This window comes from Mustelus asterias, chromosome 14 (genome assembly GCF_964213995.1).
Source record: "Mustelus asterias chromosome 14, sMusAst1.hap1.1, whole genome shotgun sequence".
Lineage (NCBI taxonomy): Eukaryota > Metazoa > Chordata > Chondrichthyes > Carcharhiniformes > Triakidae > Mustelus > Mustelus asterias.
In genome coordinates, this window is record NC_135814.1 from 70,117,683 (window position 1) to 70,135,494 (window position 17,812).

Consider the following 17,812-nt stretch of genomic DNA (forward strand, 5'->3'; position numbering starts at 1 on the left):
TTTATTGGCTCTTCCACATTAACCAAGGGTAAACAATTATATCAATGATTACGTGAAAAAGTAACCAACCTGAAAAATGAGAATATTTAGGTTCCACATATTTTAACAGCCTGTGTTCTTGCACATAAAATACATTATATCAAAAAAACTTAAAATTTAAAATGTGGATTATTTTAATTGCATCTAAATGGAAAAATAAAATCTTTTCAATGTAATTATCTTGGACCTCATAAAGAATTGTCAAAAACAGTTACCTACCTTGTGTTCCAGATTTGCTTTGTCCGCCATGGACATGGAGCAGAGGGACTATGACTCACGCACAGCGCTGCATGTAGCAGCTGCAGAAGGTAAGATTTAACTTGCTCACATAGCCTTGTTCTTTATCACAGTAAGAAAAGCACTTGTTCTATGGTTCAGAGCATAACCACTGCATTTTGATTTGTAGGGCACGTGGAGGTGGTTCATTTTTTGTTAGAAGCATGCAAAGTAAATCCATTCCCCAAAGACAGGTGAGTTGGTTTATACCAATTTCAAACGGCTTTCTCAAAAATGTTGCACCAAAGTTGTGCAAAGACTAACCTGTAGATTAGGTTTCATGATGGAACATTCCTCGTACTGATGTCTGCACTAATTCTGGAGCTAAATTAATGGATTCATTATAATTAAAACATTGTCTTTTCTTCAAAGCATCTAATGGTTTTAATTCTTTTGTAACTGCATCAAAAGGCAACATTCAGCAAACATCCTTATAATGATTTGAGAAATATAACTCAACATTAGATGTTGTAAAATGTGCAGACTGATAATAAATGCTTTTAATTTTCAAAAGTGAACTTTTGAGGATGACCTAAATCTGGGACATAAATGCAAATGAAAAGGAAATTATTGTAATAGATGATACGGCCTATGAGTAATCTGTGTGTACAGGGTAGTTGGAGGAAGTATGTTTCGAGAACCAGGAGAGATTGTCTCGGAATAAGGTGCAGGTCATTTTGAATTTAACTGAGGAGGAATTTCTCACTGAGGGTGGTGAATCTTTGGCAGTCTCTGCCCCAGGGGGCTGTGGGGGCTCAGTCAGTGAGCATGTTCAAGACTGAGATTGTTCGATTTCTACCTATTAAAAACTTCAAGGGACAAGGGAAACAGTGTTGAACTCGAATATCTCATTGATTGGCAAAGGAGGTCAAAAGGCTGAATGGCCTACTCCAATTTCTTATGTTATAGTGGGCGGCATGATGGCATAGTGGTTAGCATTGCTGCCTCATGGGGCCAGGGACCCAGGTTCGATTCCTGGTTTGGGTCACTGTCTGTGCGGAGTATGCACGTTCTCCCGTGGGTTTCCTCAGGTTACCCAGTTTCCTCCCACAATCCAAAAGACATGCTGCTTAGGTGCATCAGTCATGCTAAATTCTCCGTCGGTGTATCCGAACAGGCACTAGAGTGTGACGCCTAGGGGATTTTCACAGTAGCTTCATTGCGGTGTTAATGTAAGCCTGCTTGTGACACTAATAAATAAACTTAAAAACAAATAAATTTATGTTAATAGTTGTTTGGTATTGCTGAAAAATGATTACTTTGTTGAAGCTTTTCATCTTGCATTCATTAGGCCAATTCACAAAAATACCAAATATAAGGGAGCAACAATTTATGCTATATGAGAAGAGAGTGATGATTGTTGGCAAGTGGACTCTGGTGGCAGCATTGCCATGGAGAATGCATCAATTAATGGTATAAATGATTTAATATGATTTGTTCCCTTCACATTAGGTATTCTTGCAAATTGTGCTGATGAGCGCGAGATGAAAAGCTTCCACTAAATTAGTCTTTTTTCAGCAATATTCAAATTCTTATGTCCTTTTATTTCTATTGTTTAACTAGTTCTGTAATTTGTTTCTTTTTAATGATTTTAGATGGGGCAACACACCAGTGGATGAGGCAATTCACTTTGGTCACCATGATATAGTAACAATCCTTCAAGAATACCAGAGCAACTATATGCCCACAGAGGACTCAAACAATGGAAAAGAAAAACCCTCCAAAGAGAACCTAGACAGCATGGTATAGTTCCCCCATGTCAAACTGTAATTTTGTTCTGAATTACCAAAACTAAACTGAAGTTTGAGTGACATTTGTAAAAGTGTTGTATTTTTGGCAAGTAATTACTCTGGTGTTTTAGACTTGGAACTTTTTGATGTAGTCTTAGAAAATAATAGGCCTCAGCAAAACAAAGAGGCTTGCCAGTGTTCCGTTTTGGGCCTAAGGTCTGACTCTGGGGCTTGATATAATGCAGAGTTATATGCCTTTTTAAGAAAAGGCAAGATAATCTCAGCACAACTTGTGAATTTTAAGGTAACTATATGGCCTTCTAATTGATATAAAATTACCATGGAGGCCTGAATGATACAAATAATGGGAATTGGTCAGGTACCTGGCCCATAAACACTGGAAAATATCCAGCTTTAGAAACATGTAAGGAAATTATAGCTGTCGTGTTCTTTAAGTAACTTGTTGGAAGCGTCCCTGTAAAATGTGAATGAATATTAATGTGGTCAGTATTAGAATTTTGTCCAAATGTTTTACAAATAGCAGCTACTTTACTTGGCCCTTTGAACAGTCCACTGTTCGAATTGTGTAAAAGTGCAGCAGTGAATCAACAAGTAATGTTCCATATATTGTTTACTGGGTTTGTTAAAATTAGTTCAATATTGGTATCATGGCCAAGAAAAATAAAGTCCAGATTCTCTAAGGGTTAAATAAGTGTTAAACCCCATCTTACCTGAGGTAGATTGATCATTATTTTGACATTTTCCTATTTATTATATTTTCATTAACTTATTTTTAGTTTATCTTGACTTTTTTACAAATATTGTTTCATTTCGTACTGACATATTCTTTTCCCTGCCTCTTATTAAGGTCCACTAAACAGAAGAATCTTCATGTTTCATTACTGTAAATGTTTGTAAGTAAAGGTTCCAAAGGAATGCAAATGATTCAATGACAATAACATTGTACCATCTATCAAGTTCAAACAATACTTTCTCTGAAATATCAACATTTTCAAAGATTTTGGGAAATATTGGGAGGATTAGAATAAATATTCTTGAGAAACCATTAACAGACAGATAAATAACTAGATACATGAGGCATCTGTAACAGGCTTATAATCAAAACCTTGCTTATCCTTAATTAAAGATTTTGGTGAACCCATTTTAATTTAAGGGATTATTTATACTGCTGGCATTTTTGATTTTTTTTTGAAGTAACTAACAACACGAGTTTGATTTTCTCGTGTTGGAATTGCTGCAGTAACTTCATGTAATTAATTGAAAACTTAATAGACTGAAAGAGCATTGTACTTCAGAAATGAACACAGTTAAATGTACAAAATGCAGTCCCTGATTACTGTTTTTCAGGACAATCAAATTAGATTGTTATTTAATTGTGGTTTGACTATTTTATGCAATTTAATTAATTGGGTCAAGTTAATGGTCTCTTGCAATTCTTGAAAGCACAATGTTATTATCGGAATGCTACATGTGATAAAGGTGTAAGCTAAATGGCACCAACAGCACGGGTCCAATTCCCATACCGGCTGAGGTTATTCATGAAGGCCCTGCCTTCTCAGTCTTGCCCCTCACCTCAGGTTAAATCACCACCAGTCAGCTGTACTCCTCAAAGGGGAGAGCAGCCTACGGTCATCTAGGGCTATGGCGACTTTACCATTCCTTTTACTTTTAATTGGTTAGTTCAGCACAAAATTAGGATTTTCTGGAAATTGGGTAAACTGTTTTTTGCAAAAGTCTTTATTGTACAGTACATTAAAACAAACAGAAAAAAGGCATTTTGAACCTTTTTAGAGAAGATATCAACGTACTTGATCTGTTCAACCCATTTAATCTTCTGAAGCAGCACCTTACACCTGTAAGATAATCAGGGAAAACTGGAACGTTTTCGATCCCTATTTCTGTTAGGAAATTTGGCCTGTTTTTTTTCTTCCATTAAGGAAACTTGATAGAGGGTACAGCTAGTGGCGTAGGATGCTGCTAAACTGGATATTTAGACCTTGAAATTTCCAAAAATGAAAAAGCATTTGGCTTTCCACATATTCTGAGATATTTCTGAATTACTAACCCATTTGCAGGGTTTGAGAAAGCTTTCTGCTGACGTGTTTTGTATGAATCATTTGTATTTGTGTAGGATGCCAGTTTAATACTAGCATTTGATGCGTAGTGTTTGGCTGAAAGACCTGAACTGCCTAAACTTGCTTGGTGCACTTGTCTGTGTATGTGCATGCTTAGGATCGTCTTAGAAAGATTATGGCATTTCGGCATATTTTTGTTGGTTTGAATTTGTTTTCATATATGAATTCCTACCCATTGCTGTAATTGCAGGGTAGGAGTTGCTTCACTGCAATAAGTATATTTTCAATAATTGTAGATGTCACTCGTATAGCGGTCAAACCATCTGCTCATGCTTCAGTCTTGCTCAGTGTGGGGCAGGACTGCCCTCTGCTTATATTTAAACCGGTGTCCAGACTGTGACTGTAATTGTATTTTTCCACATTGTGACCTGACTGCCTATTCAGGCATGGCAAATTGATGATGTTTAATGTACTTGCTTACAGCAATCTATTTTTAGTGCGTTGCTCCATATTTCAATCTGAAATGTTATTTTTGAAGTGTTGCTGGCAATGCAATGGTATTTATCTAAAAGATAGAGGCAAATCAGGTGTGTTAAATACACAATAAATACAATTCAGAAAGGTTTGTATTCATTTTTTAATGCACATAAATGTATTGGTAATTAACAGCTAACCTGTTAAAACGACCAACTTGATGAAAAAGGGTATTTCCCAAAGGAACTAATTTTCCACAATCATTTACTTATCAGTTATTTGTTACTGGCCTTAGTGGGTGGTGTTGCAAGTTACAATCTGGAGTGTATTCTCTAGTAAAACTTGTAATGGAGATTTATGTAAAAAAAAATGCAAAGCTCACATCCTCCTCATCTCTGCCATACATCTCCAGGGGATGCTCCCAAGGTAATTGTGCACATTTCACGTTTGTGAACCTCGACCATGTCAGCAGGTTAGTCTGCTGTGGATATTAATTCCAACCAGGGACACTGGATAATTTTCCCTTTCTTTTCCTCCTCCCTCTGCTGGCTACTAAAATGAATTGAAATTACTTTCCTATAACTGGCTGACTTCAACAAATTCACTCGATTAACATGGAGCCTGAAGCTTTCAAGATCTGTGTACAGTAGTGCCTCACCAAGAGGTGCATTAATGCACCAAGTTAATGAGCTTTTGATCTTGCTCATTTCCAGGCACAATATCACTGTGCAAAAAACCTGTCCAGATTTTGCTCCACTCTCTGGATTGTAACATTTTAGAGGCTGCATATCTTAATCCGTTTTCTAGGATGGAACCAAGCTGAACTCCACATGCCACAGGCTATCCAATCAGATGTGAAGAAAATATAGGAATCTCTATCAGTTAATGTTTATGACTGTAAAATTGCATGACTTTGCTATTCCTTCGCAATAAGAATATTGGCTTGCTGTCTTTTTCCTGTTCTATATTGTATTTGTTTTAAAATGCAAGCTATGTTGCTTTATTGGTTTTAAACTTTGAAACAACAGATATTTTGTAAGCTCCTTGCTGTGAAGCTTTACACATTAGTGCTTTTCCGTCAACACCAACTTTTGCTCTTTTAATCTGCACGAGACAGACAAAAGCACAGTAGAAAATGCTGGAAGTACACAGTAGATTATGGCAGCATCTGTGGAGAGAACAGAATTAATGTTTCAAATCTGTGAGCTTTCATCACAATTGGGAAAAGTAACAGGTTTTGAGCAAGGGGTGGCTGGGACAAAGACAAAAAGTCTGTGATGGGGTGAAAGTCAGGAGAAAATGAATGACGGAAGAGGGCCAAAGAGAATGATGATAGGGCAAGAAAAAAACCAAAAGATTTGCCTAAAGTAAGTTTGCTGCTGACTAAAAGAAAAATGGAGCAGAGTCCATGGACCGAAATTGTTGAACTCAAAGTCTGGAAGGACGTGACGTGCCTAATCTAAAGATAAGGTGCAATTCCTCAAGCTTGCATTGACCTTCAGCAGAGTGCTGCAGCAGGCAGAGGACAGAGATGTCAGCGAGAGAGCCCTGTGCAGAATTAAAATGACAGGTTACCAGAAGTTTGGGATCATGTTTATGTACTGTAAGGTGTTCTGCAAAGCAGTCACCCAATCTGCTCCCCAGTGTGGAGGAACCCACAGTTTAAGCAGCAAGTACAGTGCTCTAGGTTGAATGAAGTACACACAAATTGCTACCTGGAAGGAATGTTTGAGGCCTTGGACAGTCGGGAGCTAAAAGTGCTCATTTCCTGCATTTGCGTGGAAACGTGCTGGGGGAGACAGAGTGATCAGGTATCATGGAGGAAAGGGTCTCTTTGCAGTGCCAAATGTGTTAGTGGCGGCATCATTCTTAACACTGGTAGAAAATGATCTGTGGAATATGGAGGCTGATGGGGTGAAAGGTGAGGATTTGGGGAATATCATGAACAGAATCATGATTCTGGGAAGGAGGGGACAGGGTGAAAGCAGAACTGTGGGAAATGTGAATATGCTTGAGGAGTTGGGTCAATCCTTGGTTGAGAGACATCTCAAAAGGTTGGATTATCAGTACAGATGTGATGGAAACAGGAAGGACTGGGAGAATGGAATAGAATCCTTACAAGGAGTTTGTGTGAGGTGTAGTCAAGGTGGCAGTGGGCGTCAGTGGGCTAATGTTTGTTAGTTGATAGCCTATTGCCAGAAATGGAGACTAGCAGTCAAGGGAAGAGTCAGACATGGCCATGTGAAACTGAGAAGGGTGGAAATTGAGAACAATGGGAATGGAAACAAACTTGTGTCATTGTAGTATATACAAGTTCAATAAAATGATTATCTTTCACTAATGGAGACAAGATTCTCACTGAGGAGCTTGCATCCTCAGCACTGTGAATTCCAAAACTGAAACCTTCCGATACATCTAAGGCTGATGGGCACTTGGGAAATATCTTTTTTCTTCCTTCATGCTGGGTAAGATGAGCAATGTTCAACCTTGGTAGAATTCTACGCTGATCATCACCACAGGTGCTGCCAGTAAGATGGTAATGTGATTTGCGCGGTCTGCTGTTCCATCTGTTGTGGTATCAAGCTGCATATACTTGGATTGCTAAAACCTCAGAGGTTGAACTATTTGGAATTCGCTTCTCGGCCTTTTGGCTAAGATCAAGTGTAGTATGGAGAGGATGCTGCACTTGGTTGAGGTCATTAGGTTACATTGAAGCTTCATATGAAGCAATTTTTAAAAGTGGCATCTCGGCCTTTTGGCTAAGATGCAAATGAGCCCAAGTCTTGGAGGAGGAACCTCCCCCTTCTCCAATCAGCTTGGCTCATGTAGATCAGGCCCAGGACAGGGTGGTTTGGTTGCTTGCCCTGTCTTGTCAGCCTGGATCTGAAATGTCTCAACTTGTTGAGACTCTGAATTGGATTGAATTGGAAAAGTATTTTTTTTAAAAATTGGAATTATAATAGTTCTTCATTCCACATACCCCTGTGTATGGCTCAAGTAAATCCTAATTTTCTTTTTATAAAAGCAAAATACTGCAGATGTTGGAAATCTGAAATAAAAAATACACTGGAAAAACTCAGTTTAGTGCTCTGAAGAGTCATACAGACCCAAAATGTGAATTCTTATTTTCTCTCTCCACAGATGGTGCCAGTGCTGCTGGGTTTTTTCAGCCTTTTCTGTTTCTCATTTGCTCATTTCTGGCAATAATAGTGTGCCACATATTAACTTTAGACTGTTTGTATTTTCTCTTACTCCTGTGCTCTGTGAAGCTGTTCTAACTCAATGTCCCAGCTAAAGATTCATTGCATTCTCGCATTTGACTTCCAGACCCTGCTAGAGTTGGTCAGGCAGTCAATGGGGTATATTTTAATCCATATGCTTTTCCTGGCAGTTTACAGTGTCAATACTGAGTACTGAACCAAAGGATTATTTGAAATCACTTGGTTATAATGCTGGATTGAAATTGAATCCCTTAAACACTATGAATGGATTCAGTATCTGAATTATGAACTGCAGTAAACAAAATGGCTCCTGTGGAAGACCAAATGTACTTTCACATTCAAACCAATAATGGTGACAAGTCTATTTTAAACTATGCTCACCCGATTTGAGGCTTATGGCATAGGCTTACATGGAGCGAGTGGCATATTCAACAATCAGTTGTACTGCTCGTGATTTTGTATTTGTAATCACCTAGTTAGATAGTTGTGAGCCAGTCAGGGCTTTTTGAATTAGCCACCTGGTGCTAAAAGTTCTGCCAGTGCCATGGAGCCTCAAAGTGCTGTCCAATATCAGTAAAACATGACTATATCACTTTAGGAACATAGATTTACATTATTGGCTCTTGGTAAAGTGCAGTAGGGACAAAATAAGGGAACTAATCCAAGTCATCAATTTGCCTTTTCCATAAAAGCATTTTTGGTGCAGCTTCAGATCACAAAAATATGGAATGAAGAGGAATTTTATTACATTTATGTAACACTTTTATCAGGAAACATACAAAGAAACTTTGCAGGAGGAGCATGATCAGTCCAAGTTTAACACTGAAGAGATTATGGGTGGGATTTTACAGCCTCGTTTGCCCTGAAACGATAAAATCCCACCCAAGGTCAGTGGACTTTTCCACGGTCTGTCCCTTGCCCACTCTGATTCCCAAGGTGGGCAGGCCTGTAAAATTCCAGCCAGACAGGTGAATCAAAGCTTGGGCAAAAAGGGGCCTTACAGGGGGCACGAGGTGGGAAACTTAGAGCTAAAGACCTAGATGGCTGAGGGCACAAGTGTCAGCAGTTGAAATTGGGAACACAACACAAGTTCAGATTTGAAGGAAGCACGAGTTCAGGTGGTTACAGAGACAAATGGGCATGAATGATCAGAACATGAGACTGAATTTTTAAATTGTGTTGGGACTAATGTGGATCAGTGAACACAAGGATGATGGATTTGGCACTTGGTGTGGGTTAGGAACATACAAAATAAGTAGGCCATTTGGCCTCAAGCCTGCTCCACCATTCAATAAGATCGTGGCTGATCTGTTTGTGAGTTCCACAATTCCCATCTACCCTCAATAACTTTTGATTTCCTTGTTTAATAAGAATCCATCTACCTCCACTGTAAACAGTGATGCTGCTTCTACTGCATTCTGAGGCAGAGAATTCCAAAGCTGCACAATCCTCAGGGAAAAAGAAAATCTCCTCATTTCTGCCCTACAAGGATGACCCATATTTTTTAAATGGTTACTGGCAAGGGTTTTGGATGAGCTCGAATTTAGGGAGAATGGGATCTGGGATGCCAGGAATTATTGGAATAAGAACATAAGAAATAGGAGCAGGAGTAGGCCATCTAGCCCCTCGAGCCTGCCCCGCCATTCAATAAGATCATGGCTGATCTGACGTGGATCAGTACCACTTACCCGCCTGATCCCCATAACCCTTAATTCCCTTACCGATCAGGAATCCATCCATCCGCGCTTTAAACATATTCAGCGAGGTAGCCTCCACCACCTCAGTGGGCAGAGAATTCCAGAGATTCACCACCCTCTGGGAGAAGAAGTTCCTCCTCAACTCTGTCTTAAACCGACCCCCCTTTATTTTGAGGCTGTGTCCTCTAGTTTTAACTTCCTTACTAAGTGGAAAGAATCTCTCCACCTCCACCCTATCCAGCCCCCGCATTATCTTATAAGTCTCCATAAGATCCCCCCTCATCCTTCTAAACTCCAACGAGTACAAACCCAATCTCCTCAGCCTCTCCTCATAATCCAAACCCCTCATCTCCGGTATCAACCTGGTGAACCTTCTCTGCACTCCCTCCAATGCCAATATATCCTTCCTCATATAAGGGGACCAATACTGCACACAGTATTCCAGCTGCGGCCTCACCAATGCCCTGTACAGGTGCATCAAGACATCCCTGCTTTTATATTCTATCCCCCTCGCAATATAGGCCAACATCCCATTTGCCTTCTTGATCACCTGTTGTACCTGCAGACTGGGCTTTTGCGTCTCATGCACAAGGACCCCCAGGTCCCTTTGCACGGTAGCATGTTTTAATTTGCACGGTAGCATGTTTTAATTAAGTCTGGAAGTCACAAAAGCAAGAATTAAGTTTTCAAAAGCAGACAAGCTGAGACAGGACATTGAGTGATATTGCAGAGAGGTGCTATTAGGCACTTGGAGATTATATGGATGCTGAGGTTTTGGATAAACTGGCAAGTGTGAGGGATGAAATCAGTGAAGACATGGAGGTTGTAACAGGAGCTAAAGACAATGGACTGAGTCTTCCCACTGTTTGATTAGAGGAAATTACCCAGGATTGCATAGCTGTCTACTAACAGACAGTGAAAGATGTTCCAGTTTACATGTGGAATGTGATTTCATGTCAGATGATAAGAGTTGGAACAACTTGCTGAGAAATAGGAGGGGGCTAAAAGTTATACTAGAGGGGCTTTAGATTTAATAATGCAGAGTGAAAAGAGAAAATTGGAACCAGGTGAAGGTAATCCTATTAATGAGGCTGTGGGAGGAGGATGGCGTGTTCAGTTCTGTCAAAGGTGAAAGGCTGCTGCAACACAGGAAGTCAGTGTCATTTGTGACTTTGATTAGAGCTGTGGCAGAAACCAGATTGGAGAGAGTGAAGACAGGCATTAATTTTGGAGGTGACGAGCACAAGGACTTGAGGAAAGAGGTTGAGGAAATAGTTTGCAAGGATACATGGATTAAGGTGTTTTGAAGAGCTGACAGTGGATTTGAAAGGGAGAAGAGTTGGTAGTTGATAGGACAGGGCAATATCAGCTAACAACTTACATGTGTAATAGGCTAAAATGCACCTATGAGAGCCAGAGGATTTTGATTAATGAAACCGAGATCAGGGAGACCAAGAGCAAAGTATAAAGTTGTGGAGGACAGGAGCTTGCTAACCCAAGAACTACCTTCAAGTTTTCAAACAACTAACTCAATATATTTAGTTTAAAAAGGAAAATAGTCACATTAATTGAACAGCCAAATTTAATGGTTATGGTTAGTATTTCACAATTCAAGTAAATCATACAGAAATGATGCAAGTATTCTCTAAATGTAACTAAAACATTACAGGCAGTAGCTACTTTATTCTTAAAACATTTATACCAAAAATATGACTATTTACAATGTAACAAGATCAGTTTCCAAACTCCATGATGTCTTAATGGATCCATTGGTATGAAGAGCACTCTTGGTTAACTTGGATAGGCTGAGCACATCTTGTATAAAAAAAATACAAAGGACGATTAGTGGAGATTCAAATATTGAATGAGTCAATGATTGAAAAAAATCAAAAAACATTTAAACAATAAATGCAGTTTAAACAATTTGATTTGCTATTATGCCCTTCATAGAGTCTGTACTAGAACTGGTACATAACATTAGAAAATCATGTACCAACTGTCCAAATAAATAATTATGGAGCATGCAGACTAGAAAACATTCCCAACCTCGAGAGATTATTCACAAATCTCTCCTTTAGTGGTTAAGATATCCTCATCTAAGCAACAGTCAACCCTCCAACACCTATGCCTTGTGGTCTCCAGTGCAGTTCTCAAAATACAGTCAGGCAGAGTCTATGTGGTTTTGTGAAAGGGATATAGTGTTTGACAAATTTATTAGAGTTCTTGAGGATGCACCAAGCAGGGTTTTTTTAAAAATTCATATATGGGATGTGGGCATTGCTAGCTAGGCCAGCATTTAATGCCCAACCTTAATTTCCCTTAAACCGAATGGTTTGCTAGGCCATTTGAGTCAAACGCATTGCTGTGGATCTGAAACCACATGTAGGCCAGATTTCCTTCACTAAAGGACATTAGGGGTAAAGGGAACCAGAAGATGTATTTGGATCTCCAAGAGGCATTCAATAAGATGCTACATATATTACACAAGATAAGAGTTTGTGGTGTTGCAAGTGATTAGATTAGATGGGCTAGAGGGATTGGCTAACTAAAAGAAAACAGTTGGAATAAATTGGTCATTTTCAGATTAGCAAAGAAACTAGTGGAGTGCAATGGGGTGCTATTTGATCTAAGTTAATGGCTTGGATTTAAGGGACTGACTGCATAGTAGCCAAATTTGTTGCTGATACAAAGATAGGAAAGAAAGTTGATCAAGAGGACAGAGGGTCTGCAAAGGGATATAGATATCAGGAAGAATAGAAAAGCAGAATATTTAGAGAGAGAAATTGCAAAATGCTGCAGAACAGAAGGATCTGGTGTTCTTGCACATGAATCACCAAAAGTTAACATGCAGGTACAGCACAAACGCACATGCTGCAAGTTAGGCTAGCATTTGTTGTCCATCCCCAATTGCCTTTGAGAAAATGGTGGTGAGCTGCCTTCTGGAAGCACTCCAGCACATGTGGAATGGGTACATCCAGAATGCTTTAAGTTAGTTCAAGATTTTGACCCAACGACAGTTAAGGAACAGCAATATAGTTCCAAGTCAGGATGGTTTGGGGCTTGGAGGGGTGGTGGTGTTCTAATGCACCTGCTGGTAGAGATCATGGGTGGGATTTACTGCTCAACCCACCGTGTGTTGTTCCTGGTCCTGCCATTGTCAATGGTGTTTTCTCTTGAATGCATCCCTTGCTGCCGTGAAACCTGCGGCAGGGGTGCACCATTTGCAGGAGTGAATGGCTGGACAGTTCCGGTAGGTTTGGAAGATGTTGCTGAAGGACCCTTATTGAGTTGCTGCCATGCATCTTGTAGATGGTGCACACTGCTGCCGTTGTGTGTTAGGGTAGGGAGTGGATGTTGAAGGTGGTGGGTTAGGTGCCACTCAAGTGAGGTGCTTGGTTCTAGATGGTGTGGAGCTTCTTGACTGTTGTTAAAGCTGTACTCATCCAGGCAAGGGGAGAGTATTCCATCACACTCCTAATTTGTGCCTTGTGAACAGGGTTTGGGGAGTTACTTGGTGCAAGGGTACACAGTCAAATGCTGCCTTGAAGTCAAGGGCAGTTGCTCTCACCACATCTGAAGAGTCCAACTCTTTTGTGCATGTTTGAACTCAGGATGCACTGAGGTCAGGAGCTGAGTGACCCGGGCAGCACCCAAACTGAGCACAAGTGAGCAGGTTATTGCTGCACATGTGCTGCTTGATAGCAGTGCAGCTGACCCTTCCATCACTTCACAGGCCTTTGTCAGGGGGAATGGAGTACAAAAGGTCATTTTGCTGCAACCAGAAGTGGCATTAGTGTTGGACACAGCTACAGTTTTGGTGTTCTTATTTAAAGGAGGGATATACTTGCATGAGAAGCAACCCAGAACTTTCACCGGGCTGCTACCTGGGATAACGGGGCTGCCTTAAGAAAACTTGAGCAGGTTGGATCTATGTTCATTGGGATTTAGAAGAATGGAAGGTGATCTTATTGAAATACGAGATTGAGGAGACTAACAGGGTAGATGCCAAGAGGATGTTTGCCCTCATGGTGAAATCTATTTAACAAGTCCCAAGTCAAACCTGAATGCTCAGCAAGTCGGCTGGCTTAACACCAGCGACAGCACCTGCCATTAGTTCACAATAGTGGGGCACAGTCCATGATTCTCTCCCCCACCCCCCATCCAGATATGCAGTCCTACCCCTTGGTAAATGTCAAGAGTCCATTTCATTATAGTTTAAAGATGCACAATCTAAATGCCAAATTGAGATGGCAGTGCTAATATTAATGCCAAAATGTGGGCATAATTTTTCTCTTGAAAAAAAATAGTACATTTGAGACTTGAAATTGAAATATTTTATAGATGGACAACTAATTTTTAAAATTGGCAGTTTTATGGTTTTAACTTGTTTGTTTTTCTCAATATTAAAAAGAAACAAATGTGAAGTTGTTTTCAGTTTGCAGCAGCAAAGACATTTTAAATGTCACTTTGTGACAGGGTTTGGCATTGATGTTGCAGCCACAGGGGAACTCAATAGATTTATGTTCTATAAATTGCCATAAATAACTGAACTACCATCATGTGACATTGCTGCACCAGATAAGGGCAGCACAAAATGCAGGTTATTTAAAAACTGTCTAAACGTATCAAGCAGAAGATGGACTGGCCAAGTGCAAGTGGTAATAGGACCGTGACCATCGAGGAACACCCAACATGATTTCAAACCAATCAGGCATCTACCTGGTCAGCAGCAGAGTTCAAGTTCTGCTGGCCAGAGTTCAGCACCCCTTCAGTACCAGAAGCACCATCCAGAGCAGTGGTCACAGCTGGTACCGCACGAGGAATAGGACTGGAGTCCCTGGAACCAAGGTAAGTGGTCCAGACTCACCAGGGCTATTAAGATAATTTTCAGAGCCCACCCCATCCCATAAAAGCCCACTTGGAGACTGTCAGGGTATACCTGGCAGCCTGTCCACATGGCCTTCCCACTGGTTAGAATACTGAAGTCCCTTAATTGGCTACAAGGGCCAAGATTGATTCTGGGCAGAAGGCTAACCTCAACCTTCCCCACTCCAGACACCATCACCTCTTAAAGTTAACAGGGTCTTGATGTACAGCATTGCCTACAGGCAGTTTGAATATTTCAGCCATACATGTCAAAGCTTTGTGAGATCACAACACTTCCACCCACTAATGTCAAGCACTTTAAAAATTGACAACGTTTGACAAAAGGAATATGAACTTAAAGTGATTGAACTTCAGTCACCTGAAAAAATGGCTGTGGTCTAATAGTTTTATTTTTGAGGAGGGGTGTGCCTTGGCTTTGATTTCTCACATTTTGAATATTGGCATGGAGGTACATCTTTCATTCAAATTGGATACAAACAGAAGGCAAGTTGCTGATAGTTCAATCAGAAGAGAAGCAATGTTTCAATATTGACAAGAGTTGAGGGAAGGAGGGGGAACAAGATTAAGAATCAATCTGATCCTTCAGAGTTACTGTAAATGCTTAATTTCACTGGAAAAAATACATCAAGACTGGGATTATCCAACCCTCCCTGCCGCCAGGATCTTCCAGTCCTGCTGAAAGTCATGGAGTATTTGGTTGGCCTGTCACATTCCCTGCGTCGGGTCATGTCACACCAAGGCTGGAAAATCCAAGCCTAAATTTTTCTATTGATTTTTCATCCAATTGTTCAAATTTCCAACCTATGAGATAGAAATAAATATTGTACTTTCACAGTTAATTTAATTTACCATGCTAAATGGAGCAGCGTGCATCATCCAGGGGTTTGTACTGGCTCCTAAGCACGGATTCTAAAACTTACCACTGTGTCAATTTCTGACGGACTTAGGTGGCGTTCCAATTCACCAAAATCCTCTACAGACATGGGTAGCAGATTTTCTGTTGACTGCAGTCTAGAGGGGTGACTGAAAATGATAAAAAAAATCTGTTTTATTCAAAAGGTGCATCTTGAGAGACAAAGGGAATGAATAATCTGCATAATATTGTGCCTTTCACAATCTCAAAACATCCCAAAATGCTTTACAGCCAAATAAAGTACTTGTGTTGTAAATTGGCTGCTGCGTTATAAACAGCAAGGTCACACAAACCAATGAGATAAAGGAGTAGAAAATACGTTATAATCTTACTTCGGGGATTAATATCGATCAAGAGCAGCAAAATGTTGCTGCTATTTTTCCACAACGTGCCTCAATTCTTTTACCACCACGTCTGATCTGAAAGATGGTGTCTGACAATACAGCATGTTCTTAGTACTTCATTGCATTGCTAGCCTAAATAATATCCACAGGTTCATATGGACATGAACCTACATGCTACTGAATTAGGAGGTAAGGGTGCTACCACAGAACTGCAGCTAAAAGTTAGATATACATTGAAGTTAAGTTCACAGGTTCTTTTCTCAGGTGTGCTTTGCCTATTGCTGCTGTAGATTTTTAGCCTTCATAAATGCAGCAAGATATATGGGAACACCACCACCAGCAAGTTCCCCTCAAGCCACTCACCATCCTGACTTGAAAATATCGCTGTTCCTTCGCAGTCGCTGGGTCAGAATCCGGAATTCCCTCCCTAACAGCTTTGAATATATTTTTAACTCAGACCGTTAGGGAAATGGAAAAACGTATTGTTGCATTACACTCTGGAACTGAGTCATAAATTACTACATTGGTCCATCATGTCTGTGCCAGCTCTCAGCAATAACAACTTACCTAGTCCCACCACCATGTCTTATCCCCATATCCCTGCAAGTTCTCTTTTCAACTTTTTATTCAACTCTTTCTTGAAGGCCTTGATTAAATCTGCCTCTACCACATTCTCGAATAGTGCATTTCAGATACTGACACTCGCTGTGAAACAAAGTTATCCTCATGTCACTGTTGCTTCTTTCGCCAATCACCTTAAATCAGGATCCAATGCTTCTCGATCCTCCTCTCTATCTACTCTGTTCAGACCCCTTGATTTTGAACACCTCTAAATCTTCTCTTCCGAGAAGAACAGGCCCAATCTGTGTAACTGAAGTTCCTCATCTCTGGAACCATTTGCATGAATCTGCTCCATTCTCTCTAATGCCCTCACATCCTTCCTAAAATGTCATGCTCAGAACAGGACTTTATTGCAACTTCCCTCGCTTGTGTACTTTATGCCATATTTTTTTGATTCAGTCGTGGGACATGGGTGTCGCTGGCTGGCCAGCATTTATTGCCCATCCCTAGTTGCCCTCGAGAAGGTGGTGGTGAGCTGCCTTCTTGAATCGCTGCAGTCCACGTGCTGTGGGTTGACCCACGATGCTGTTAGGGAGAGAATTCCAGGATTCTGACCCAGTGACTGCGAAGGAACAGCAATATATTTTCAAGTCAGGATGGTGAGTGGCTTGAGGGGAACTTGTAGGTGATGGCGTTCCCATGCATCTGCTGCATTTATGAAAGCCAGAATCCCACATGCTTCATTAAACGCTTTCACAACCTATCCTGCCACCTTCAAAAATCATGCTTCAATCAGTCTAGCACCACCTCAACTATTGTCAAATAGTTTCTCCTGATTTCGGTCCTAAATTTGTTTATATTTGTCTGCAGCATATCAATGCCAGGGTGACTAGGTGCAACAAAAGAAAATCTCTTCATTAAATAAACTATTTAGAAAGATAGAACAATATGTATATTTGAATGCAGCATCTCATCTGCTCCTGTCCTTTCCTGGTTGTCATTCAAAGCAGAAGCATCAACATGCATTTTTATGCCAACTTTCTTACCTCAGTACCATCTTCTCACCTGGCACAGGAGCCAATGTGTACACCTGGGAGCAGAAATTCTTGCTACTACACCTCCCACCTCACCCCCAGCCTGCTCTCAGTTTAACCCCAGGCCTTACAGCTACAAGATTAAAAAGTCAGTAAATGCAAGTGGCAAAGCATCAGTGCACTAAAGCACAGGACCACAAGCTACAGATCTTTAATTCATTGAAATCATTAAATTCAAGTATGAATTTAAAACAAAAATCAAATGAATCAAAATATGGCATAAACCAAAACAGTAGTAAATTCTTCTGTTGTAATGTTCCTGTGCTGTGGCAAATTGGTGAGTAGGTGTTGCACTTAAAATACCAAGCTGCCTTTTTAATGAAATAATTTGGTGTCTCTGCACAAGGTATCTTAAGATCGCCAATCCAGTTACTCTTCTGTTACAAGACCACCCACTTTCATCTTGGTAACCTTGCCCAACTCCGTCCCTGCCTCAGTTCATCTGCTGCACAACCCCCTCATCCACACTGATCAATTCTA

General features: G+C 40.4%; 2 protein-coding genes and 1 pseudogene across 4 annotated transcripts in view; 2 read left to right on the forward strand and 1 right to left on the reverse strand.

Annotated features, from left to right (window-relative positions):
* LOC144503766 (glutaminase kidney isoform, mitochondrial-like) overlaps positions 1–17,812 on the forward strand; it is a 156,669-nt gene that overhangs the window by 133,349 nt on the left and 5,508 nt on the right. Inside the window, exons 16-19 of the mRNA XM_078228611.1 lie at positions 271–347; positions 446–509; positions 1,911–2,058; positions 2,914–2,959. Coding sequence (XP_078084737.1) covers positions 271–347; positions 446–509; positions 1,911–2,058; positions 2,914–2,922 — 298 coding nt within the window. The 3' untranslated portion in view covers positions 2,923–2,959. The remainder of the gene's footprint in view (positions 1–270; positions 348–445; positions 510–1,910; positions 2,059–2,913; positions 2,960–17,812) is intronic.
* Positions 7,247–7,447, forward strand: LOC144504154 (U2 spliceosomal RNA; annotated as a pseudogene).
* The window catches only part of LOC144503765 (signal transducer and activator of transcription 1-alpha/beta-like), a 46,888-nt gene continuing 40,175 nt past the window's right edge, over positions 11,100–17,812 (reverse strand). For all 3 annotated transcript variants that reach the window (XM_078228607.1, XM_078228608.1, XM_078228609.1), the window contains 2 exons: positions 15,341–15,443; positions 11,100–11,348 (listed from right to left, as the gene is read on the reverse strand). In XM_078228607.1, coding sequence (XP_078084733.1) covers positions 11,325–11,348; positions 15,341–15,443 — 127 coding nt within the window. In that variant the 3' untranslated portion in view covers positions 11,100–11,324. The remainder of the gene's footprint in view (positions 11,349–15,340; positions 15,444–17,812) is intronic.